The following is a 25,447-nucleotide window of genomic DNA, read 5'->3' as shown; positions in this document are numbered from 1 at the left end:
TAAAAAAATTTGGGAAGACCAAGATTCAAGGTGCCACACAAGATTCAATCAAAGTTGATAAACAAAAACCTCAATGTTACAAAGAATAAATGAAATTACTCACCAAACTCAAATCGGCAGCACATGATACAAAATTGTATACCAAACCATATGGTTCATAATTATGAAAATAATACAAGAAAAATCCATAATTCAACAAACCTTTAATAGTTAGTGATATTTATGTTTCAGTTAACCATATGACAATTGAGAAGATTTTATGTTTGCTGCAATCTGAAATATCAATGTCAGTAGATAAATAAACTCATTTTCATAGTACAATTTAAGTTTTAATCCCAAATACAAAATTATTGTTGTATGAAGGAAGATTGCTAAAAGACGTGAGATTTTTCACGAGTCCGACCCTTATGAATTACATTGTTGTTCAGGGGTTCGATTCTCTTAATGGAAGACAAAATCTCGCTAATTTTCAATTGTGAAAAATGGAGCAAGAAATGTTGATTATAATGATCGAGGTGTTACACAACTAAATTAACACACACAAAATGTTGTTTCTTTGAAAGCCAATCATAATATTTTCCAACCCATATTCCAAAATAATGCTCCAAACACATAATTTTCTACATTTAAATTCTATACAATGTTGCATAAGCTTTGTATATATATTTTAATGAAATTGAAAGCAATAGACTTCCATCAAACATGTTCCAGATCCAAGTCCAAGTCCGCACCTAAATCAATCTTGATATCTGTCAAACAAACTTTTCAAATGCAAATCCATGGTCTTCCCAATTAACTGTTCGAAATGATGATGATATTAATGGAAGATTGTTGAAAATAATGATGCCATCAATGAGAGCTAGTGTTGTTATGAATTGAAAAATAAGAAAGTCCCACATAAGAGGTATATCACACACTAGTAATGTTTATAAGGTGGATGTATGAAACTTGGGGTGTCCCCCAATTTTATAAAGGAGGAAGAATGCATACAAAATTGGCCACCACACGCGCGCGCTGTTGTCCAACTCAATCGAGCTTGGGCTTGGGCCTTGGCTAATATTTGGTCTCGCGCATCTGTTGTTGCTCAGTCAAAACCATAAGTTTGGAGCGCATGTTTATGAAGTTTCTTACTCACTTCTTCTTATTCGAAGACCTAGTGCGCGACTCAACCGAGTAATGTTTTCAGTGACATAAATTGTTTTTCAAAGTTTTTTCGAAATTCAAAAATAACATTAACAAACTTCTAAATCCACCACATCAATTAACTTTATTGAAACTTATCTAAATCTAACACACACTTCAAATTACACATAAACTAATCCCAGGATAATAAAATGTCATAGTTCATAACTCTACTTCGGTAGAACAAACCAAATTACCATAAAAACAAATGCATTTGGGTACAGGGAACTCGATGTCAATTCAGATCATGCAACAAACAAAAATCACAAACAAAAGGTGATAAATGGAAAACAACAAACAAAAACGATAAAATGTGCTTCAATGACAAAAATAACAAAACAAATTGATGGAAAAAAAAATTAGATCTTCATGTTATTCACTAACAAGCTTTTTCAATAGTGAGTGATTTGAAATATCAACAATTTCAATTTATTTTATTTTCAGACAAAAAAAAAATAAAAATAATAAACATGAATTCATCGTCGTGTATAGGCTTCAGACGTTCTCATTTTGGAATCTGTGAGCTCACCAATTCTATGACAAAATCATGCCATTGAAATAATCAACAGTCAGAAAATGATATTTATAAAATAAATTGTTACATATGATATAAAATTGTTTCATCAAATAAACGGTGATTCTTTCGGATATGTAAAACAAGAGGCTATCACTTAATTCTTACTCCCTTCAAAAATAAATTTATGTATCTAATTAAAAAATTAATTTAAATACATGAACTTTTTAATTATTATTTTTATTTATATTATATTATGGAAATAGTATTAATTAAAATTATAATTTAATAATTAAATCAAATAATATACTCTATTATTATATTTCAATAAAAACATATATGCGAAAATATCTAATAGCCTGCACGGACGTTATTTCAGGGACCTGTCAAAAAAAAAAAAAAATTTAGGGTTAGGGTTTGAGCATTCTTTAAATACACAACAAGAAACACCGTTATTTTCTCTCTCGTCGCCCACTCCCTCCGTCTTTCTCTATCTAAAAATTTCAGATTCAGTGGGAGAGATGATGCAGTCTGGACCTGGCATGGGGCAACAGCCGCCACAGCAGTACCAGCAGCCCCCGCAGCAGCAGCCGTACGTCATGATGCAACCTCAACTTCAGGCGCAGCCGGCCATGTGGTCTCAATCCGCCCAACCTCCTCAGCAGCCCGCCAGCGCCGATGAGGTACGTACTCTCTGGATCGGCGATTTGCAGTACTGGATGGATGAGAATTATCTCTACACCTGCTTCGGTCAAACCGGCGAGGTATAACCTCTCTCACTCTCTCTCTATTTGTCCCGTCTTTGAATAATTAGTGTTGTATGATTAATAGAATTACAAATCAAATTTATTAAGATTGATCTTTGTGTCAGTTTAGTTGTTAGGTTTGTTTTATTCTGTTATTTAAATTAGGGTTTTGTAATTTTGGTTTGTAGGTAACATCTCTGAAAGTGATTAGGAATAAGCAAACCAGTCAATCGGAAGGTTATGGTTTTATCGAGTTTAATTCTCGTGCTACTGCCGAGAGAGTGCTTCAGACATATAACGGAGCCATTATGCCTAATGGTGGCCAGAGCTACAGATTGAATTGGGCGACTTTCAGTGCTGGGGAGAGGTCGTCTAGACAGGATGATGGTCCTGATCATACCATTTTTGTTGGTGATTTGGCTGTTGATGTTACTGATTACCTTCTTCAGGAGACTTTTAGGGCTCGTTATAACTCTGTGAAGGGGGCAAAAGTTGTGATTGATAGGCTTACTTGTCGGTCTAAGGGTTATGGTTTTGTTAGATTTGCTGACGAGAGTGAACAAATTAGGGCTATGACTGAGATGCAAGGGGTTCTTTGTTCAACAAGGCCCATGAGGATTGGACCAGCCACTAATAAAAATCCTGCCGCCACCACTCAGCAGCCGAAAGGTATGTCTCTTTCATAAGTTGTTATATATATATGATGTTCTTTTTGGTTATATGTGGATGTTTTTTTTTTTCTGCTGCATGATGGAAAATTGAGCTGTCTTCCTTCTGTTGTTCTACTAATATGTGTGATGTTCGTTGGTTGAATTCAAGGCCTTGTGTATCAAAGTTTATTTTGTGGTCTATGCTGAATGCTGGTGTTTAAGCTATGATTCTTTACTGTTACGCACTTGAAGATTTGCCATCCACAGTCATTTCTTCCTGCAATTTTCCTTTTAAAAGTTTGGGCTAAATAAATTATTGTATATTTAGTAATTAAATCTTATAGAACTCCTGTTGTCTCAAAGCAGGGTGTCAAGAGGCTCTGTCATCTCGGAGCCTGGAACTGATTTCAGCTGAAATGGTTAACATTTTAGTGGATGTCCTGGCTTAGGTCAGTTATACGTTTATGTTCACCCATTATTTTTTAGTGGCATTTTCTTTTCCGCCTACATTTTCAAGTTCTTTTCATTTCGCTTGTTGGTTTACTTTTTACCCAAATTAAGTTTGCAACTTCTCTGCTTACTTATTTTTCAGTCCACCATTCTTAGTCTTTGCTCCTTTATAGATTTCAATTTCCTGTGTAGCTTTCCTTTGTTCCAAAGCAGATCTTATTTACATTTAGCAGTATCTTCTGTTTCTTCTGTCAAATATTTATTATTTTCAGTTTCCATTCACCTTTCCATTAGGAAAAAATGTTGAGGGCCAGTCTTTATTGTATTGATTCTCCAGAAACCTGAATATACTAGCTGGTTATGTTTTACAATGTGGTTTAGCATTTTTTAATAGCTGGTAATTTTCAGTTTCCATTTCTGTGTTTCCTATTTCCATTGCCCTTTCTGTGTTTCCTATTTTCAAAGTTTAGTTTGCTGTATGTTTCTCATTCTGTTTACTAGTTTGATCCTCTAGTTCTTGCTATTTGTACCTTTCCTTCTCATAAGTCTGGAAATGTTAATATAGTATGGTGAAGATATCAATTTCAATGTTTTTACGTGTGTATAGGTTTTGGCTATACATAGTATGTGAACTAGAATGCCCATTTACTTTCTGTGTTTCTTGTTTTCAATTTTCACACTAACTGATAAAGTAAAAATAAAATAGATCTATTATCTTTTGTATTACCTTTTTGACCATTTTCTTTTACTAATTTTGGAAGCCATCTAGCATTTTTCAGAAATTCTGGAAATGCCAAAACACTGTTTTCTTTCACTATACCTCAAATGCATTCTTTCATCTTCTCTCTTTTACTATTGTTCAATACCCGAGCCTTCCATCTCCTTGTACAATTTCAAACGAACCCAACATTTTGGAAATGCAAATTGAAATATCGTAAAATAAATTGGCTCTAAGCTTTTTCAATTTTCTTCTAGGCCGCAAGCCTCATTTTTTTTCTTTTCATATTAGTCATGTAAAAGTCATAAGTTTTTAGATGATGAGAGGGAAGAGAAAGATCGTATACTTTGAATTAAGACAATATTCATTGGTTGACATTTCATGATAGCTGTTGTATTCAAATTAAACTGAAAGCAGAGTATAGGTGTATCCTAAATTATAAGGTATAGTGTGTGCATTTGTCCAGCCGATTGGCTGTGTGGAGCTCCTGTTTTAGAAGAATGTATAAAGCAATCAAATGATTAAAAGTAATTTGGGATTCATGTCATGCTTCTGAATCCATGGCTTAATAGTTGTATAAATTTGAGAGATTCTAATATGTGATGATCAGTTCGACAACATAACTGACAACTATATCCGTTGAATTTGATTTGTATGAATGCTTTCGAAGTTTATTATTGATTTCATTTCTATTGGTAAAACTTGTCCGAAGATATGTGGTGTGTGGATAGGAGGGGGAATTCATGGGCTATTTTGTTGCTTCACAACTTTGCTTTTTATCTATATATTTTAATATTTAAATGCATATATTTCGTTGTTAACTGTTTATTTATTCTGTATGTTTAACTGGATCTCAGTCGATAAAGATTATTATTTTCTAATTTGATGGTCCCCAATGCATGTAGATGTCAGCCACTGTCCTTTGTTGTTTTTCTGAGATTGCCCCCTTGATATTTTAATGGCTTAAATTGTGGCAATGAAGAGGCTTCTTGTACTCTTTAGGATATCCCATTTCAATTTAAATTATTCATCAGTTTACTTCACTTTTATAATTCATTTTGAAATGCAGCTTCATATCAGAACTCTCAAGGTGCACAAAGCGAGAATGATCCAAATAATACAACTGTGCGTACTTCTTTGCTATATGTAGAAACTGCTTTATTTGCTTCTTGTTTGTGACTTATCTTTTTATTGCAGATTTTTGTTGGCAATTTGGATCCTAATGTCACTGATGATCATCTGAGGCAAGTTTTCAGCCAATATGGTGAATTAGTACATGTGAAGATTCCATCAGGCAAGCGATGTGGGTTTGTCCAATTTTCGGACAGGTATTATAACAGTTTATTTTGTTTTTTTAGCTGTACAAATATTTTTCCCGTCTTAGCCGTATTATGATTGGGCCTTCATTTTTCTTTGTATCAGGAGCTGTGCAGAAGAGGCTATACGGGTTCTGAATGGAACTTTGTTGGGTGGACAAAATGTTCGTCTTTCATGGGGTCGCACTCCTTCAAACAAACAGGTAATTATATTTACAGAGCCTTGTAGTTCTAAACGCTGGGCTGATTTGTTATCAAAGTCTTTTCCAATTCTTTTCAATAATTTTGTGCTTTTTTGCTCTCAGACTCAGCAAGATCCAAACCAGTGGGGACCAGGTGGTGGATATTATGGATATCCTCAGAGTTTTGAAAATTATGGTTATGCTGCTGCTGCTCCTGCTCCTGCTGGACAGGATCCCAATGTGTATGGAAGTTATCCAGGTTATGCAGGTTACCAAGCACCACAGCAGCAACAACAGCAAATGGGATATAGCTGAGAACTCACTGCTTCATATCTCTGTTCTAATAGAGATGCTTCTCCCCTCATGGAATAACCGATTCTTATCTTTTCCTCCCCTCCTTCCCCCTTTGATTGCTAGTAACATTGAAATTTCATCGGAACCGGGTTTTGTATCCCTTCAAATTTGCTTGCAGAATACTTATTTGGTGTTTAGTTTTTGATGACTGTTATATGTTCAAAAATAGATTTATAATGTCTGTTGTTCAATACTCTCAGCTAGCTCGCTATAAATTTTCAGTACCGAGACAGTGTGCCAATCAATATTTGAATTGTCTTACAGATGTCGAATAAACCTAGTACTGCTTTTCAGAATTAACAGCCATTCCATGTTTTAATTTTGAAATAAACTTTTTGAAATACATCTTAGTATTTATTATGTTGTGATTGTGTGTGTATTTGGAAGATAGTAATGATGATATTTGGAACTAAATATTTATTTCACTGTATTTTTAAATATTGTTTAGAGCCCTTTCTGTTTGCTTGTTTTTGCCTAATTGTGGCTCATTGTTTGGAACTTACATTTATCTCATTGCAATATATTTTTTTGTCACATCTGTTGTGTTTTTTATTGCCATGTACGAATGAGGTGTTTGTGTTTGCTTTTTTGTTGTATAGATAAAATGTAGTAGTTTAGATGTTGAATTGATGGTGCACACTGCAATAGATGGAGTGCTATCATCAACCCAACCTTGTTGGTTGGATGAGGAACTCATGTTATAATTAATAAAAAATCGATATATATATTTTTTGGAGTTATTTAATTTGAAATTAAATATACTATTCTGGGGTCGTATGGTTTTTGTATCAGATCCAATTTTTGTTCGTGTGGTGTATGATGAAATATTGTATGGTCAACTAGGGGTGTACAAAATTGAACTTTTTGTTCTGTGAGATATAGTAAAAGGAAGAATTGGGTTCGAGTTACTCCTCTATCTTAAATTATATTATTTTATTATTATTATTTTTAATTTTATAATATGTAAAAAAAAATCAGATTTTTATTGTTATTAGGAGGGGAAGTGTATATATTTAGTTGTGAGTGATATGTTTGGAGACTATTTGCAGCTTTGTCTCTTTTTTTTTATAAAATGTATCATGTTATTATATGAGTTATGAATTACTTCTTGATTAATTTTTTTATAAGAAAAAACATTTTTGTATGCCCAACTATTATTAGACCTGTATCTCGTCGGGTTCAAACAAGTTAAAGATTCAATTGAAGTCTGGAAATTGTCCCTGATCTAATTTTATAATCGGGGTAAGAGATACACTAAACCTGTCATTTGTACAGTTATATGGTCTTCGTTGTTTTGCACAGACTCAAGTTTGTACCACGTGAATGCAACTAACACAACTATTACGATACATAATTTCATGTTAAATATGGTCCTCTCCAATTGCAGAGTGATGTCTCTTCTTAGTCGGTGATGCAAGGAATGCCATTCATATGTCACACTACATCTTATATATGACTAGGACATGATACAACTTCACCTTACCTCACCACGTCAAATTTGATTACGCGTATGTTCGATTTTGCATTAAGATTTAGCAAAATTACGACGAGTCACTGTAATTTTATAAAAATTACATTTTATAGTTTCTATAAATTATGGTGACTCACTGTGATTTCGTCAATTCTACGACGAAATTAAACAATAATTTTAGTTATTCTAATAATATATTCTTTTCTTCTTAGCACTTTACATGGATACTCATATACATTAAGTGCATAGAAGCGAGTATTGCATATTCAAATTTATGTTCTGGCATATTAAATATCTCTGCAAACTTTTATTATAGAGTTATGCTAACAAATGTCTTTACAAGTGTCAGAAGGACATTAGCTAAAGATACAAAAATAGAAATTTTATATTGAAAAGAATAAATTTTAAAAATAGGTAAAGTGCATGTCCTCATATTTTTTCTAGAAGTTTTTGTCTCTTATTATAAGATCTTATGATAAAATTAACTGATTATTAAAACAAGAAGTAGGAGTAATAAATTTATTAAAAGTTTTGTCAAAAAAAATAAATTTGTTAAAAGGGCATTATTTTTCTAATTTTACTCTTATAATTAGTGATATCATAAATGAGAGAAAAATAATTTATGTTTTTAATTAAAATTAAATAAAAATATATTTATAAAATAATAATTAATGCATGTTGAATTTTGAAAAGACTCTTATAGAAAAAGAACAAATAAACCTTAAAAGTACATCTTATATAAATGAACAAATGAGAGAGTGCTAACCTATTTATATTTCTTATTTTATAGTTTACTTATAGAAAATAACATTCATGCACTGTCACCGTAAAATTATTTTTATATTATATCCTATCATAATATATCAACACTTTAAATAAAACTGAAAATCATAAATTATTTATACATTTTTGTCATTGCAGTGATAGCCTATAATTAATTATCTACATATAATAACTTTACACTATAAATGTATACTCTTTATGTGAATGTACAAATGTTTACTTCACAAATGCTTTTTTTTTTAGTTATATAACATATTATATAGAATTATTTTATTCTCAAAGTGAACGTACAAATGTTTACTTCTCAAATGCTTTTTTTTTTAATAGGTATATAACTTATATTATATAGAATTATTGAGGTCAACGTGTCTTTATTAAACTAATTCAATTTTACGTATATATTAAATCCTGTTTACTTTTCTTAAATGTTTTTCTTATTATTATATTGAGCAAACCTTCATTTTGATTTCTAAATTATTAGTCTCCTATTTGATCCAGGGCTATAAAAATGTAATAATAATCATTAAATTATTTTCAACCTATCATGTTAGTTATTAAATTAATATTCTATCTTCTAATAATTTATGTTTTTAATTAAAATTAAATAAAAATATATTTATAAAATAATAATTAATGCATGTTGAATTTTGAAAAGACTCTTATAGAAAAAGAACAAATAAACCTTAAAAGTACATCTTATATAAATGAACAAATGAGAGAGTGCTAACCTATTTATATTTCTTATTTTATAGTTTACTTATAGAAAATAACATTCATGCACTGTCACCGTAAAATTATTTTTATATTATATCCTATCATAATATATCAACACTTTAAATAAAACTGAAAATCATAAATTATTTATACATTTTTGTCATTGCAGTGATAGCCTATAATTAATTATCTACATATAATAACTTTACACTATAAATGTATACTCTTTATGTGAATGTACAAATGTTTACTTCACAAATGCTTTTTTTTTTAGTTATATAACATATTATATAGAATTATTTTATTCTCAAAGTGAACGTACAAATGTTTACTTCTCAAATGCTTTTTTTTTTAATAGGTATATAACTTATATTATATAGAATTATTGAGGTCAACGTGTCTTTATTAAACTAATTCAATTTTACGTATATATTAAATCCTGTTTACTTTTCTTAAATGTTTTTCTTATTATTATATTGAGCAAACCTTCATTTTGATTTCTAAATTATTAGTCTCCTATTTGATCCAGGGCTATAAAAATGTAATAATAATCATTAAATTATTTTCAACCTATCATGTTAGTTATTAAATTAATATTCTATCTTCTATTTTTTTTTTTTTTTTTTTTTTTTTTTTTTTTTTTTTTTTTTTTTTTTTTTTTTTTTTTTTTTTTTTTTTTTTTTTTTTTTTTTTTTTTTTTTTTTTTTTTGTGATAAATCTATCTTCTATTTAAAAGTTAATAACCGACTCTAACTTGATATCTTGAAAATAATTTAGGAATTATCTATTGTATTTTTATAACTTAAAGATCAAAATCGAAGAGAGTATGATGACTTAGAGACCATATAAAAAAACTTACTCCTAATTATATTATATAGAATTATTGCAGTCAACCTACAACCTACCTTTATTTAAATTAGCATTATTGACGTCAATGAGGTCATTCCTTTAACTAACTTGTCACACAAAATTTCAATCTCGCATGTCTAAATAAATTTAGAAGCTTTCTTTTTTCTTAACAAAAATAAATAAAACAGCAAAAACTTTTTGGCTAACCCTTTGAATATTATTGGTGGACAATATTAACAAAATATAAAATTTTGTCACATCTCATGCGGGTGTTACTTAGCAACCAAAAGACAAATAATAGTAAGTATAAAATTATTATTATTATTTTTTTACGAAAAAGAAAGGATAACATTGTTCTTCAATTTTATATTTACAAGGCACAACTTTACATTTAGTATAAAATTTCGCAGTGTTTTTTTTGTCTAAGGCAGTTTCTATTGGGCATGAATTAAATTTCACAAAATGATGTAAGACAGTTCCGGAGCATGCATTAAAAACTGTATTATTCATCACATATAGTTGGTGCACATGATCAACTTCATCACCCTATGACATCCTTGAATGACCCCACCTTAATTAATTTGTTATTTGCACCTCCCAAAAATATTACTATAAATATCACTTCAAATTTATGTATATTGTATAGTAGTATTAATCACCATAAGCCACATCCAAATCTACCTCTTCCTCCTTCTTTCTCATAGGAAAAGGAAGAGAACATTTTTTGAAGAAAAATGTCTCTATCTATGAAGCAATATTCTTATTCAAAGATGGATAAAGAAGACCCTGAAGAATTAATTCATAGAAAAGCACAATTCTTGATCTACAAAGTGTTGGAACAAGCAAATTCTCGTAGAAAACCATCTTGTCTTAGAATTAGAATATCTAAGTTGAAGGTGAAGATTGGAAACAAATTAAGAAGGCTAAAAAAGCGAATTATATCAAATGTATCTGCAGCTAAAGTTAGTATTCATGGACACGTTGCGAGTCAATTGAAAACATGGAAGCGTTTGTTTGGGAGGGAAAAACAAACCCTTTTAACCATTGATCCTTCTCTTATGATCAAATGTTGATACATATATACTTTGTGTGAGCAAGTTACTAGGAAAGTTTATTCATGGTGTTTTGTGTAATACAATGTTAATTGTTTTTTTTTTCTTTTCTTTTTTTCATGTCCTATTTTTCTATAGAAAAGAGTGAAATCATGAGTTGTGCCTCAAGATCAATATAATTTATTTTTGCATTTGTTTTTGGGTATAATGCATTTTCTTTTTCAATCTCCCTCCTTTTTAAAATTGATTATGTTAGATTCCTTAGGTGAAATTTTTTATACCCAGTCAAATGTCTGTTTGGATTCTCGTTCAACTTATATCATAATTGATTGATTTTGTGTATGATTGGAATACTTTTAAAATCATGGTGAAAAGTTATGGTGAAAAATTATGGCATACCAAAAGCTACACATTTAGCTTGTTTATTTTTAAAGTGGATAATCTCTAAACGAAAGTTGAAACTAAAACTTTCGTAGGTAGCTATGGTGATTGCTATCTGGACGTGAAAACAAACACACTTAATTTAACTTCTAAAAATAAGTATGAGACACACTTAAGTGGACTAACACCGAATCCAAAAAGTGATATAAGTAGAAATATGCGTATTTAATTTTGGTTGGAAAAAATTAAACCTTACAATTCACACTATTTTTTACATTAAAATTAGTAATAAGTAAAAGTATTCAAATATAAATTAGTGAACTTCAAATATGGACCGGCTCAACATGTTATGAGGCCTAAAGTGAAATTATTAAAAGAGGTTTTTTCAAAAGTTAATAAATAAATAATTAATATTTTATTTAATAACTATAGAAAAATTATTTGGTAGAAATCATGACATTTTAAATTCATTTTTTGTATAGTTTTTGTAAAAATGAAATAAAACTTTCAACTGTTATACAAAAACGTCAAAAATTGATTTAGAAGATTTTATCAAATTTATATAACTTAAAAACATCAATGTTAAATTTAAATAAGAAAGTATGGTTAAAGTGAAAAAACAATTGTTTTGATGTGTTGATAACAAATTTCAGACGAAAGTTTCAATATGATATATTAAGAGATATTTTTTAGTGAAAAACAATTTCTTTAATATCATGATGATGTTTAGTGATAAATAATGTCTTTAACATGAAAGATGCTTTTACACTATTCTCCTCATAAAAATGTTTTGTGTATAAATGTAAGTTTGTTGGAGACCTTTTTTTATATGTATAAAGATTTTTTTATAATATATTATCGGACTCTGTATCGCATAAATTTTAAAATATAAAATTATTTTTTGACGAGACCTAAGGGTTTTACCTGATCTCCATTAGGTCGACTCTGCTTCAAATCTAATATTGCATGAAATCATTTTTCTAATAAAAATATTTATAAAATTAAATTATATTTATAATCATATGTTTGAAGTCAGGGCCGTCAATTGCTCCATCAATGAGTACTTGTTTAATTTGTACTCACTAGTGATGTTTTGACTTTTGAGCATTGTAACTTCATTTACTTTGTGTGTTATATTTTCATAACATTATTAAGCATTTTAATATCTAAATGTGTGATATTAGTATTACAACTTATAGTAGTGTAGTATGTACTACTACTAGTATTTTTCATCAAAATGATAAAATTAATGTTCAAAATAGAAATTGAAATAATACTATTACTAGTAGTATACTTCAGCCTAAGCTGGTAAAGATGGATGCAGGATTGTTTGAACTTTGGATACTCTGTTTTTCAAGATCTAATGCTGACTTTTTAAAAGTAAACAAAAAAACAAGAAGAATTGAAACTGTGTGAAAGTTAGTGCAAGCATTAAAGAGAACAATTATTGGTGAAAAGAGTCAACTTAACTGGTCAAATACATCTTCATCCAGTACACTATCTTAGTGAGCCAGCTACTAATTAAATTATTATTTTTATGTACAGGAATCTGCAAGCAATGCAATTGCTTCCATCCATCTTGCAAAAAGTCTGGATCCATACAATTTTTAATAACATAGTGAATTATATAATAATTTTCAAAAAAATAACATTTTATTAAAAATTACTAAAAATAGTAAAAAAAATCTATATTTGGAACTTTTTTTAGAGGTTTATATATTAGATGCACCCTCTAAATTTATTGTTTCCTAATTTTTCTTGCATTTATGCAATTTTTGGACTTAGTTTTGAAAAATAAATATTTATATTAATACAGTAAAAAAATATATAATAAAAAAAATACACATGTTACAAATCATGCTTATATAATATTGTGATTTTTTAAATAAATGTGTGAGTATTATTATAGTAGATTTTAGATATATTAAAATTACGAAAACAAACTTATTCATTTTGATATTTAAATATTTTTATAGATAACTAATTTAATCTTTATTTTGATAAATTTAGATATATGATCTCTCCACCGCCACCGTTACTCTTAACAGATTATAGCAAGCATGCTTTCACGTTTCCTTATAGGCCTAGTATTGAACCAAAGTCAACCATTGGCTTATGAGTTCACACGCATTGTGAGTGTGATTTCAATTTGAATTGTGATCATTATTAGACTTTATATCAGTTTTACATAATGGACTACAAGATCTAATAATCATGTCATTGACTAATTAGTCACACTAGTATACTATTTGCATACTTAATTTTATTATCAACAATATATATAACATTAAATTAACACTTCACTCCTTCAGCTTTTATCATCCAATTATCCCATTAGATTAATTAAGATACAAAGTTGAAATCACAACTTAAAAAGTGTAACGATGAACCTTAGACACTAATTATAAAGTATTGGAAGATTTAAGTTCGAAGTATCAATTATTTTACTTTATGCAAACTGCCATTTTCCAATTAAATTTAGTAAATTGATTTCAATTGTTTTAATATTTTTCCCGCAAAATAAAATAAATAAAAAAAAATTGCATTAAGTTTAGATTTCACTAAAACCACATTTCGTTCAAATTTAAAGCAAATATATGAAATTTACAATCAATTTTTCTTAATATACTTAATAATGGTAAAAGATGTTTATAAAAAAGAACAGAGAGAAAATATGATGCTTAATTATGCTTATTGCCAATAAGCACTCCATAATGGAACATGCTAAATGATTGGTGCCTTTTCCGATGTCACGTTAAATGGACAAAATGCTCCAAATTTTTAAATTTTTAGATCTCATCAACTACATCATCTAGTTCTCACAATGTGAAACACCAATTTTTCTCTTGCATTTAAGTCACTTATATATATAACATTTGAATTTCTCTGACATTGGTACGATGACATGTCAACTTTACATTTATGCCAATATCTTATTCTAAAATGAGAGAAATTTTAGATAAATATCTATTAATTGTTTACAAAAAGGTCAATCTCGTTATGCCGGAAGATGATTGCCTTTGCCAATTCTGTTTGGAGTTCCTTCTAGTTTTCACACTTGTCCAATCATTTCTTGGTTGTATTCACCTGCAATATTCATCATATTGTAGACATTATTATATATGGCGAATTTATTATGATTTACAATTTTTTTAAAAAGCAATTTTGATTATATATGACTCGAGTTTCAAACATTTAAATTAATGTAAAACTTGTTAAATGTAATTTTTTTAAAAAAAATTATATGAATGTGAAACTTTTGAAATATAATTTTTTTTTTAAAGTTTAAAGAATTTTAATATTTTGGATGAGAATGTGAAATTTTCAAAATAAAATTTTGAAAATTTAGATGAATATAAAATTTCTCTGAAATTATAATGTAAAGAATAATTCTTTACTGTCAACTATAAGTTAATGTGATACGGCTAAAATGTAATATTAATTAAAACATATACTCAACCTAAATTAAAAAATCACAAGGTGAGATTTACATGTTTTATAATTTTAATACATGTGCATGAATGTCATCACAATTTTTTTTAATCGAAAAATATTATCAACGAGTGATGTTAATATTGTTATCATATTTTAGATTCAAGTTTATAACAATATTATTAATAATATACATAATTCTTAGACTGTCCATAAATTAATTTTGTTTGTATGATTCTTGTAATTCAAGATTATATTTGCATTTAGAAAAATTTACATGGTCTATTGCACGCAGTAACAAAATTTGAAATGTATTTTGATAACACTTGTTGTGGTGGGTGATCATGAGTTAAGATGGGTTGGTGAATTCCATCTTTGAAGTTTGGACTCCATGTCAATTGTGTGGTACAATGGAACTGAGTGATCGATATGCTATATGTTTGATGGTGGAGTTTTTAAGTGAATTTAAATGATTGAATATATTATCATATATAATTAGATATGGAACAGAGATATGACACATTTGCTGCAATGCAATAATAACAATTGATTTTATATTCTCGTTAAATATTTACACCAGTCATATTTTAAAAATTATTTAATCAATAATTTGAGATTGATTGTCAATCTAAATTGTTTTTAGTATATAGTTATTGAACTCTTTGTATTTATTTTTTAATTTATTTGAGAATTATTTAAGTTATTTTAATTAATATCTACTCTTGTCACTCAATTATTATTTTTCTAATTAATTTTTTAAAATAATTTATTAAATTTGAAAAACAAATATATTTTTTTTTGTTGAAAAAATATATCTAAACTTATGTTTAAACGGAAATTATATTTTTAAGATATGTTGAGTACTCAACCTCACAATATATAAATTTGTGTTTAATATACCTCACAATATAATAAATTTGTGTTTAATATTTAACTTTAATATGTCTCAAATAAAATTAACTTTTTGATACAAAAAAATTTTAAATTCTTACACCAAAAATGAAATTTTTAAAATTTTCAATTGTGAATTAATAAAATATTTTAACTAAAGGATCAAATTTAAAGAAAAAATTGTTACACCAAAGTATAATTTCCCTTTATATATAAATAAGTATAAATATTTATTATTATTATATATATTTTTTTAAAATCATAAGAAATAAGAAGAATTAATTTACAAAATAAAATAGAAAATAAACACAAACTATTCACTAAAAAATAGAAATAAAATAAAGTACTTTCAAAAAATTAAAAGAATAAAAGAAATAGATTGCATGTACACATGAAACTAATACTGTAAGATATAAAAAATGATTATGTGGTTACTTTTTAGATTGTTGGATGCAATTAAAAGTAATACTCGTGAAAGTTACTTTTTAACATTGAATCCGTTTCCTCTTTATTTCGTTTTCTCTTTCATTAAAGTTTTTTTATGTTATTTATTTATTTATTTATTTATTTATTTATTATTATTATTATTATTATTATTATTGTGATCATCATCATTGATGGTGGGATTAGTTTTTATTTATTGCAGAAAAATGAATAATTATCATCCTATACTAATCATCCCTTTGATTTATGAGGAGGTTTTCTAGAGGTGCGTATTATGCGCAAAATATTAATTTGAACATTATGGTTAAAATTTATAAAATTATATAATTTTTTTAGAGTTTCACCAATTTATATTCAGCCACAAGTTGTATAACCTAGAGTTTCAATTCACATAAATTTTACAATTTTTATAACTCACACAATTTCACACGTCATATAAATTTTGTTTAGAGCTTCACACTATTCACACAATTCAATCAAATAAAATATATTCACTTTACAATTTTTATATTTGTCAAAAATTTATTCTTAAAAAATTAATACATCAATTTTGTTATGTTTGAACATGAAATTAATTTTAACAATATACACTCATTAATTACACAAGTATTTAGACAAACAATTCACAAACTTAAACTATTGTCAACGTAAGAAAATATAATTTTATGTTTTTAATTATTTATAATAAGTTTTAAAATTGATAGTTTTGAAAGTTTTAAATTTTTTTAATTTTAATTTTAAAAATTTCAAAATATTCGAAAGTTTAAAAAATCTGAAAAACTATCGTTTTTACATTGTATGTTGACATAAGCTAATCTATTGTATATCTCTATTATATTTATTTTTAATACGTGGACTTTTTTTTTTTTTTCATTATGCCGTCTAACATTTTGATTTTTTTTTTAACGATTTCAACCAATTTAACTTATTCTCTATGAGAAACACTGAATTGAAATTTTTTTGACTGTGTACTAAATTGAAATTTTTTTGACTGTGTACTAAATTGAAATTTTTTTGACTGTGTACTAAATTGAAATTTTTTTTGGACTTTGTGACACTCAAATAAGTCTTTTTGAATATTTTTAAAATGCTAGTGACTCCGTTAAATATTACCAATAAATCTTTTTGATAGTATGTAATTAAATATAAAGACTAAATTGCAAATCCGATAGTATTAATAAGGACCAAATTTATATTAAATTCTTAAATATAGGAACCAAATTATAAAATATTAAAATTAAATTGATAATAAGTAGTAAAATATAAAAAACTAATTTGACTGTTTAGATGTACCCATATGACAAATCAACTAATACGAGTAATTTTAAAAGAACTTAGAGGTTAAGAAAATATTCGAAATCTCAAAGAACTATTTAACGGTTTACTCTTTTTTTTTTTGGCCCAAAAGCTTTAGTATACTAAAATGATAATGCTTGTAATTATGAAGGATCGAGAGGACTTACTCGCTGTCAACTTCACTACCTGTTAATGAAAATTCATTAAACATTACAGAACAACACTAAGCACTAATTACATGACCACCATCAAACATCAATTCAAGTATACATTTCAATCTCGACAGGTTATTGTATAACCTATGCTTTCTAAATATCTTTATATACAAAAAAATTATTACACAACCGCACAATAATCATTAATTAATCTATAAGATCAGAAACATATTGGGCTTCACCTCCAATTGGGATGGGATCTCTCTTTGTCATAAAACTGGCTACATTTTGAATGATAATTAACCTTTAACATAACACCCATCCAAAAGTCCTCACTGTTGAAGGACTAGGAAAGCTGCATCTAACTAACAAGGAAGCTCTCATAAATTACATGAGTGCCATAAAGAGAATGAATAAATTAACAAGGAAAATCCGCGTGTCATGACTGTAGAGACCTGCATAACACGAAGAAAATAAAATAAAATCAAGACCTACCGGTTAATTTAATGTAACAATTTTTAAATTTTCTTCCAACTGTAAGTCTAACATTAAATATTTCCACATCCAATTATATGAGGAATAGATTTATCTCTAGTAAACATGAAAATGACAGTAACTTCAGCAGTTAATAGTACTTAAAATTTATGACTTCTTATAATTAGGACCAAAGAAAACACCAAACTTTTTCTTATATGGGACCAGAGGGATCTACACACAGATAACCGAATTTGTTGCAGTCATTGATTCTTGCCGTCACTGCAATCAATCGCTCTTTTCTTTAAAATGGAAAAGAAAAAAAAAAACTCAACAAAAGCTGGTCTAAGGCGTCTCATAGAAATCAAATGGATCATATCATGACTTCGGCAAATCAAAAACTCAAAATTTCAACCGTCTGATCTTCATCAGCAACTAAAATCATTAATTGCAATGAAATCCCCTACGGTTAAAAAATAACTGCAGGATCTCAGACATGATTTGCCGGTAACCAAATAAAACTTAATATGTAAACCTTTTTTTTATAACAAGTGCACATGTCAATTGACTAATGAGCTTCGATTAAGGTCGAATTGATTGTAAGTACTCAAGGTCGACCATTGACTAGAACACCCTTAACCAAACGTTACTTATCTCTAGGACATACTCAAGATTATCCGGGGGCCCTTTCTCCCAAGAATCGGAGGGTTAATAAATAAAAAGTGCACATGCCAGTAGTTTCCTTTTAATTGTAGACAATCGTAGTTGGGTGTTATGTCAATAATCAACTTGGTTAACTATACCAATCTACATAATATTTACTTAGAACTTAGCTGATCAAGAGACCATTTTAACTCCTAGATGGCTATGACAAGCATATGTTAATAGTTCAAACAGTGTTTGAAGAATTTCATAGATTACTGAATAAGCAGCATAAATTGAAAAGGTTATCTTACAACTTTGACCAGATGCTGCTGCAGGAAGAGCAGGGATGTTGACAGCTGCAGTTCCAATAAGGTAGAGTTGTCAAAAAAGTTCAAAAGAAATAGAACATTTAACATATAAATAAATAAATAAAAATAGAAGCTGTGAAAACCAAAATGAACTCCAAAAACTATATAGGATTTCTTATTCATTTACACTTCTTTTCTCTATTAATTGCAACAAAAATAAATAAAAAGCAGTTTGCTACTCAAAGTGGGTATACGTACATTTATTGCATGATGAACCAGCTACTTGAGATATAGAAGGCCATGGAGCTGGAATATTGTCATTTAGATCACAAAGGACGCTAACCCCTGAAGTACTGTCAAAAACAGTATCTGAAGGCAAGCTTGATAAGAGACAACCGGCCTCTGTTTAAGGAAAATAATGTAGCAAGTCAAGTCTCAGCACAAGCCACACAACATTAAATGCAAGAGCACAATATAAAGTAACTCAATGACTTATTTGAAGCATGTCAGAAATTAAAAACAAAATGCATTTCAGAAGTAAATAGTGTTTTTGACTAAATCCCCAAATCAGTCCCTTTAAAGTACGAAGTGGAACATTTAATCCTTAGGGAGGAAACAAATATCATGTCGTCTTCAGTCAAGTGGGCTCCATGACACTTAACTTGCTTAGTTGGCACTCACTTGATCCACGTGATTTTCAGACGTGGAATTTTGATATTAAAAACAATTTGAGATAGTTTCCTTTGGTGAGAACAATGTCAATGGTCGAAACACGAAGAAGAAGAAGAGGGGGCTATCATTAATGGTGATAATTTTGTCTCTTTATGAGTTTGTGCGAGAAGAGGTCGCACAATGACAACAAGTTAAAGTTTGACGAAATTGGTGCTTCTGATAATTCAGATATGTTCCAAAAAAAGGTAAACTACGATGTATAAAAATGATGAACTTATGAGCCTGAAGATGGGAAGTGATTAAGGGTTTGAAGGTTACTATGTTTAATCAAGGAAGATACTAAATAGAGGCAAAAGAAAACACATTGTCAATGTACTAAGAATTTAGAGGATTTGTATCAGGAAAGACAGCAAATGGTTTACCAACAGTGAAATCTATATGAGAATGGTAACAGTTTAGAAGTATGCGTGCTTGTGGCATGAAAGGGACAATGGCTCTTACGATTACATAGAAAAGGGAGATAAAAACAGTTCAGATATTGATACTTTTTCTTCTACCAAGTCTTGTAACAGTAACAGAAAGAAGTCTAGCAAGGCTAAGTGAAGCCCAACCCATGTGAGAAAAGAATATGTGCCAAGTGGGTGCCATGTAAGCAAGTTAATGTGCCATTTGCGCAGATCAACTAAATGTCACAGAGACTTCTGTAAAGAAGGATTGTACATACACACATTTCACGAACCACTCAAGGTGTTTGTGTCCTACTATGTATTTTTCAGGGACTGGTTGGGGCCTGGTCTTTTTTCCCATAACAGAAAGCAATGACATATTTAAACCCCTTTCTACTTCCCTTTTATCTCTGACCTTGGTCCAAACAGTCCCCCAAACAAAAAAAGTGGTATTTGCAAATAGTGTATAATGCAACAGCATATGACATTATGTAGTTACCTTGATTTCCAACTGAAGCATCCACATTATTGATTTTCGCACCGAGATGAACAAGCAGGATGAAGAAAAATGAAACATTAATATCAGGTATGAAATACTATAGGTATTGAACTGTTTTTGTGTTGCATACTGATGAGAAGAGAGAAGCGAAACAAACCTTGGAGGGAAAAATCCTTAAGGCTTATGTGACAAAGACTATAAATATCATCGGCAATATTTGATTTTTTTAATTTCATTGCCAAAGTTTCAGCACAATCCAAAGCTTGCAAGTTAGTGATGAAGCTCTGCTTCTGCAAGTGAGACACGTAGCTTTCCATGGCATTACAGCAAGCGGTTTTGTTACGTATCCCATCGCCACAACCCTTGGCAACTTGCTTTGTGTCAGGCAAAACAAGTGGACAAACTGTGGCAGAAAGAAAATTTAAGCAAGAAATGTGCATTAAGGAGCCAGAAGGATTAGCATAATTAGGAATCATCACATGATAACATTTTACTCAAACGAACCTTTGTTCACTTTGCAATTAGACAGTCCTCTGAGAACTTTCTTGCTATGAGACGGATCAAGCTTACTAGCTATCCACCGGAGTACTATATTTCTACAATCGTTGACCCGAGTTGAATGCTCGGGTAGAACATCTGATGCATCTAAGTCCAAAACATGAGAACCTTTTGATGCAATTGTTGTAGCTGCTTCTAATATAGCATTGTGACAAACTTGGTAGCAGCATTCTTTGACAGGATCGATGTTCTCACAAGCAGCAAGCAACTTTGAAGTATCCACCATGTCATAAAAATCATTCACACTTTTTACCGGGCAAGATCCCTCGGTGAGATTTGAAGAACGAACTGAACATATGTGCCTCAGATCACCATTGGCACCCTGCCCCATCAAAATCTGCTCCACATCTGAAAGGCAATGTTTAGCAACAGTGGCATTTAATGCGAGTACATTGGTATGTTTACTTGATTGACCAATGAGAACTGTGAGAGTGGCTTCCAACTGGGGACAACATATGACATTAGCCAGATAAGGTGCAAAAGCTTCCCAGCAATCAAGTGCTGTCACACTTAGCAAACTTTCAACAGTAGTGAAGTTCAAAGTGCAGAGTCCTGAAAGATACATTGACAAAGATAGTGAGAGAGACAGCAATTGAAAATCCAAAATTACCAGATAACTTATTTAGGAACGGACCTGATAACTTTGGGATAGAGATATTGGTGAATGGAGTCAATGGTGAGGGCGCAAGAAGAGGAAGAAAGGGTTGTGGAGCACCAAGTGGCGAAATTTTGGGGAACATGGAATCCATGCGGTTATCCAATTGAACATGACCTTGAGCATGATCAACTCTACTGCTATGAGACTCACGCACACCTGTGACAAAATACAAATAAGATAGAATTTTTGCTATTGTGTGCTTCTCCCTTTTGCTTACTTACTAAGAGTAATTCAACAAAGCAAGAAATTACATGCGAAATATTGTATTAATTGCTTTCAACGAAAAATCATACTTCGTAGGATATTATGGTGTGCCAAGATTTACAAATAACTGCAGACGTATTTCAAGCATGTGGATGTCACAATGTAACTTACAGATAAAAAACACTTAAAAACATGAAACACACCTTGGATTGAGCATAAATTAATTGTCATCAACAAAAGCTTACATATTATTTAGATTTTGTTTTATTTGTTCATGTGACATTACGGTGTCAACCTAATCAAATTCGTTCTACAGCAGGAAATGAGAGACTATTTGTCAGTTATTGACAAAGTGGATAAAGAAAAAAAAAAACACTATGAATATAATTTAAATTGTTTGTTCCAAATAAATATCAGACTTCAGAGATCTTGGCCAATAAATGAGAAACTTAAAGTTTATTGAGCTAAAGCATAGGGAAACAATGACAATGAATGATTGAATTAAACTTCAATATACAAGCATGATCTAATTGGCCAAAGTTCAAGAATGACCCTATGGGTATGTTTGGATGGAGGGTTTTGAAGGGTAAAGTATATAGTTGAGATTTTTTTTAAATTGAACTAATAACATCATAGATTTTTTTTTTGACAGAAATAATAACATGATAGATGAACATAAAACAGTTCAACCACACTTAATTCAATTTAAGAAACATTTTATATCTTCCTTAATTCCAAACAAGAATAAAAAATAAGATTTCCCCTCTAAAATCCTCCATCCAAACACATCCTAAATGGTTTTTCCCATGTAACATTATCTCTTAAAACCCTAACTGTGGCTATCCCACTTCATTATAATAAACAGTAGAAATTAACATCAGAAAAACCAAAAACAGAGAATAATGCAAGTAAGTAGTGTTCACGAAACTTAGTAATAAATAAAATTCCATCATTAATAATCAACAAGCAATGAAATTAATATACCCAAACAGATTCATACTCAAGCTTCAAAAAACCACATAGATTCAGAAACCACCAAATCCACACGAATTCCCTCCAAAATAAAACAACGCATCACTCCATCAACAATCACACACACAGATCAATAAAAAAAGGAGCAAAATCCAGAAAAGGGTTTGAGCAAGAAGGACTTACAATGAAGAAGAAGAATGAAGAGGAGCAGCATTTCTTTGAGCATCTTTATACAAAGAAGAGTAAAATGGGAAAGCATTCAAGGAGAGAATGAAAAAGTGAGTGTTGCCATTTGAAGATTGAAGAAGAAGAGTTGAAAAATGATCATATCAAAAAGGAAGAGTGAAAAATGGTTCGATCGATCGGGTTCAAAAGTGAGTAGGGACTGTTGCAGACTCTCTCAGACAGTAATAGCTGTCTGAAGAGAGAGAGAGAGAGAGAGAGATAGAGAGAGAGAGAGAGAGAGGAGAGAGAGAGAGGACCCCACCATTAACAATGAGCTGAGCTTACTTTAACTACCGCATTTACACACTCTCAATGTCCAATTGACACTAGTAATGATTCGCACGCGCCGCGCGTGCTAGAGACAAGTTGTACAATGCATACTCTTTTTATAAATGGGATCTATTTCCAAAATAGTAGAATTTATATGTATTTTATTTAATAAAAGAGTGAAAGTTAAATTAGAGTATAGTTGTGTGTTGTAATTGTTTGTGTTTGTGGCAGTTGGTAGATGGAGACATTAAATGAGGTCAGTTTTTGGATGTTGCTTTTATTTATTTTGATTTTGAACTCGAATTGAGGTGTTACTCCTACCAGTTTTCCGTCTATTTATCACTCTTGTGGGGTTACACACCCCATCAACCTTTAAAATTAACATGAGCTTTAAATTTGCTTTTTTGTTATTAGTTCTATCTCTCCCCCTCAATCATTTAGAGAGAAATAAAATAAACAAAAGCTATTTAGGGTTCGATAGATTTGTGATCAAAACAATGGTTTTGTGTGTTAAATCTTCACCTCTATTTTATGTGATGATTGGGCTGTGCTTGGCGATATCATCGATGGTGGTTGTCATAGGTTGAAGGTAGTAAGTAGTTGGTTGTGGGTATGTGAGATGATACTGAACTTTAATTATTATTATTTTACCTAGCTGAATTTTAATTAATTAATGAAAAGGATTGTAGGTCACGTGACTAACTTAATTTCAAGTTTTAATCCCATCCATTTATTTAGATCTTATATCATTCTCACGTAAAAATAATTTTCTGAGAAATGAGAACAATAAATTATAACTATCAAATTTCATTAAATTAAACGCAACGAACATAAAGATAACTTGCTTAAAACAATTACGTTAGATATCGCTATCCAGTTTCTTCCTTTTGCATATCACGTAGATGTTTCATTCAAGTATAGTTTTAGACACCGGTTAAAATAAAAGAGATATAATGATTTGTATTTACTCAAATTTTGTACATCCGTTTTTTTTTTATCTATTTTGTTTTATACTTTTTTAAATAAAAAGAGATTAAATAATAGTATTTGTTAGATTCAACTTTAATTTTATTAATTACTGAATTCTAAATCTTTTATGGGTCTATCTCGCATAATTACAAACTAAAATAAAATTAAAAAAAAAGGCATCTCCGCCCAATTTTATTAATTACTTTAATTTTAGTGGGACTTTTTAGTGATGTAGTTTTTTATCCCGTCTATTATGTGATTGGGTTGGGATTGGAAAATGGACATTTATAGTGGTTTTTATTTTGCCGATTTGAGTTGAATACAAAAAACTTCTTCTTGAAATATCTATAATTTTCTCTGCATCTTTTGCTCTGCATCTGAAATTTCTACACGATATATTTCACTTTGAACGAGTATAAATGAAATCTGATATATAAATAAAATAGTGATTATTTTAGGCCATTGATTTAATCAGGGTTGTTATAGTATATGAATGGTTAATTTGATACAATTGAATGCGAGACTAAACTAGTCCTTTTTAATATGTCTCATAAAATTCAAATAAAAGATTAATACGGAGACTAAACGTTACACATCATAAAAATTATGAAATTAAATAGAGGATAATTGGTATATTTGCATTCAAAAAATCCAACACCTACTCTTAAAGGATAATTTTATGCATTTTTTTAAGTAGAGGACTATTTTAGGTCCCATTTTTTTTTATGAAGGACTATTTTATGTCTCTTTAATATATTTTATATAAAAATGTGGGAAAAGTTATCATAATTATTTTTAATAGCTAATATTATCATGCTATGAGAATTGAATCCTAAACATTTTTATCATTCTCTCTACTTCTTAACCTCAATTATCCAATCATATTTATATTCCCTCTAATAAATTAATATTAGTTTATTGTATAAAGTAACACAATACTTAAGTTATCATTAATGTATGAGAAATT

General features: G+C 29.6%; 3 protein-coding genes across 3 annotated transcripts; 2 read left to right on the top strand and 1 right to left on the bottom strand.

The window, feature by feature from the left end:
• Nucleotides 1–2,079: 2,079 nt before the first annotated feature.
• On the top strand, nt 2,080–6,408 carry LOC101488894 (polyadenylate-binding protein RBP45-like). Its single transcript, XM_004486063.4, has 6 exons — nt 2,080–2,460; nt 2,631–3,111; nt 5,330–5,385; nt 5,458–5,588; nt 5,683–5,779; nt 5,882–6,408. The coding sequence occupies exons 1-6, from the start codon at nt 2,218–2,220 to the stop codon at nt 6,071–6,073; spliced, it is 1,200 nt and encodes a 399-aa protein (XP_004486120.1). The 5' UTR covers nt 2,080–2,217; the 3' UTR covers nt 6,074–6,408.
• A 4,152-nt stretch (nt 6,409–10,560) lies between these two features.
• On the top strand, nt 10,561–11,172 carry LOC101488548 (uncharacterized). Its single transcript, XM_004486062.4, has one exon. The coding sequence runs from the start codon at nt 10,664–10,666 to the stop codon at nt 11,000–11,002; it is 339 nt and encodes a 112-aa protein (XP_004486119.1). The 5' UTR covers nt 10,561–10,663; the 3' UTR covers nt 11,003–11,172.
• A 6,416-nt stretch (nt 11,173–17,588) lies between these two features.
• On the bottom strand, nt 17,589–23,521 carry LOC101488218 (uncharacterized GPI-anchored protein At1g61900). The gene is made up of 8 exons (XM_004486061.4): nt 23,200–23,521; nt 21,817–21,996; nt 21,129–21,734; nt 20,782–21,027; nt 20,625–20,636; nt 19,266–19,409; nt 19,011–19,055; nt 17,589–18,035 (listed from the first exon to the last, which is right to left on the bottom strand). Exons 1-8 carry the CDS (start codon nt 23,273–23,275, stop codon nt 17,968–17,970), a joined length of 1,377 nt encoding a protein of 458 aa, XP_004486118.1. The 5' UTR covers nt 23,276–23,521; the 3' UTR covers nt 17,589–17,967.
• Nucleotides 23,522–25,447: the final 1,926 nt, after the last annotated feature.

This window comes from Cicer arietinum, chromosome 1 (assembly GCF_000331145.2).
Source record: "Cicer arietinum cultivar CDC Frontier isolate Library 1 chromosome 1, Cicar.CDCFrontier_v2.0, whole genome shotgun sequence".
NCBI classification, from domain to species: Eukaryota; Viridiplantae; Streptophyta; class Magnoliopsida; order Fabales; family Fabaceae; genus Cicer; species Cicer arietinum.
This window is presented reverse-complemented; position numbering and strand designations above follow the sequence as displayed.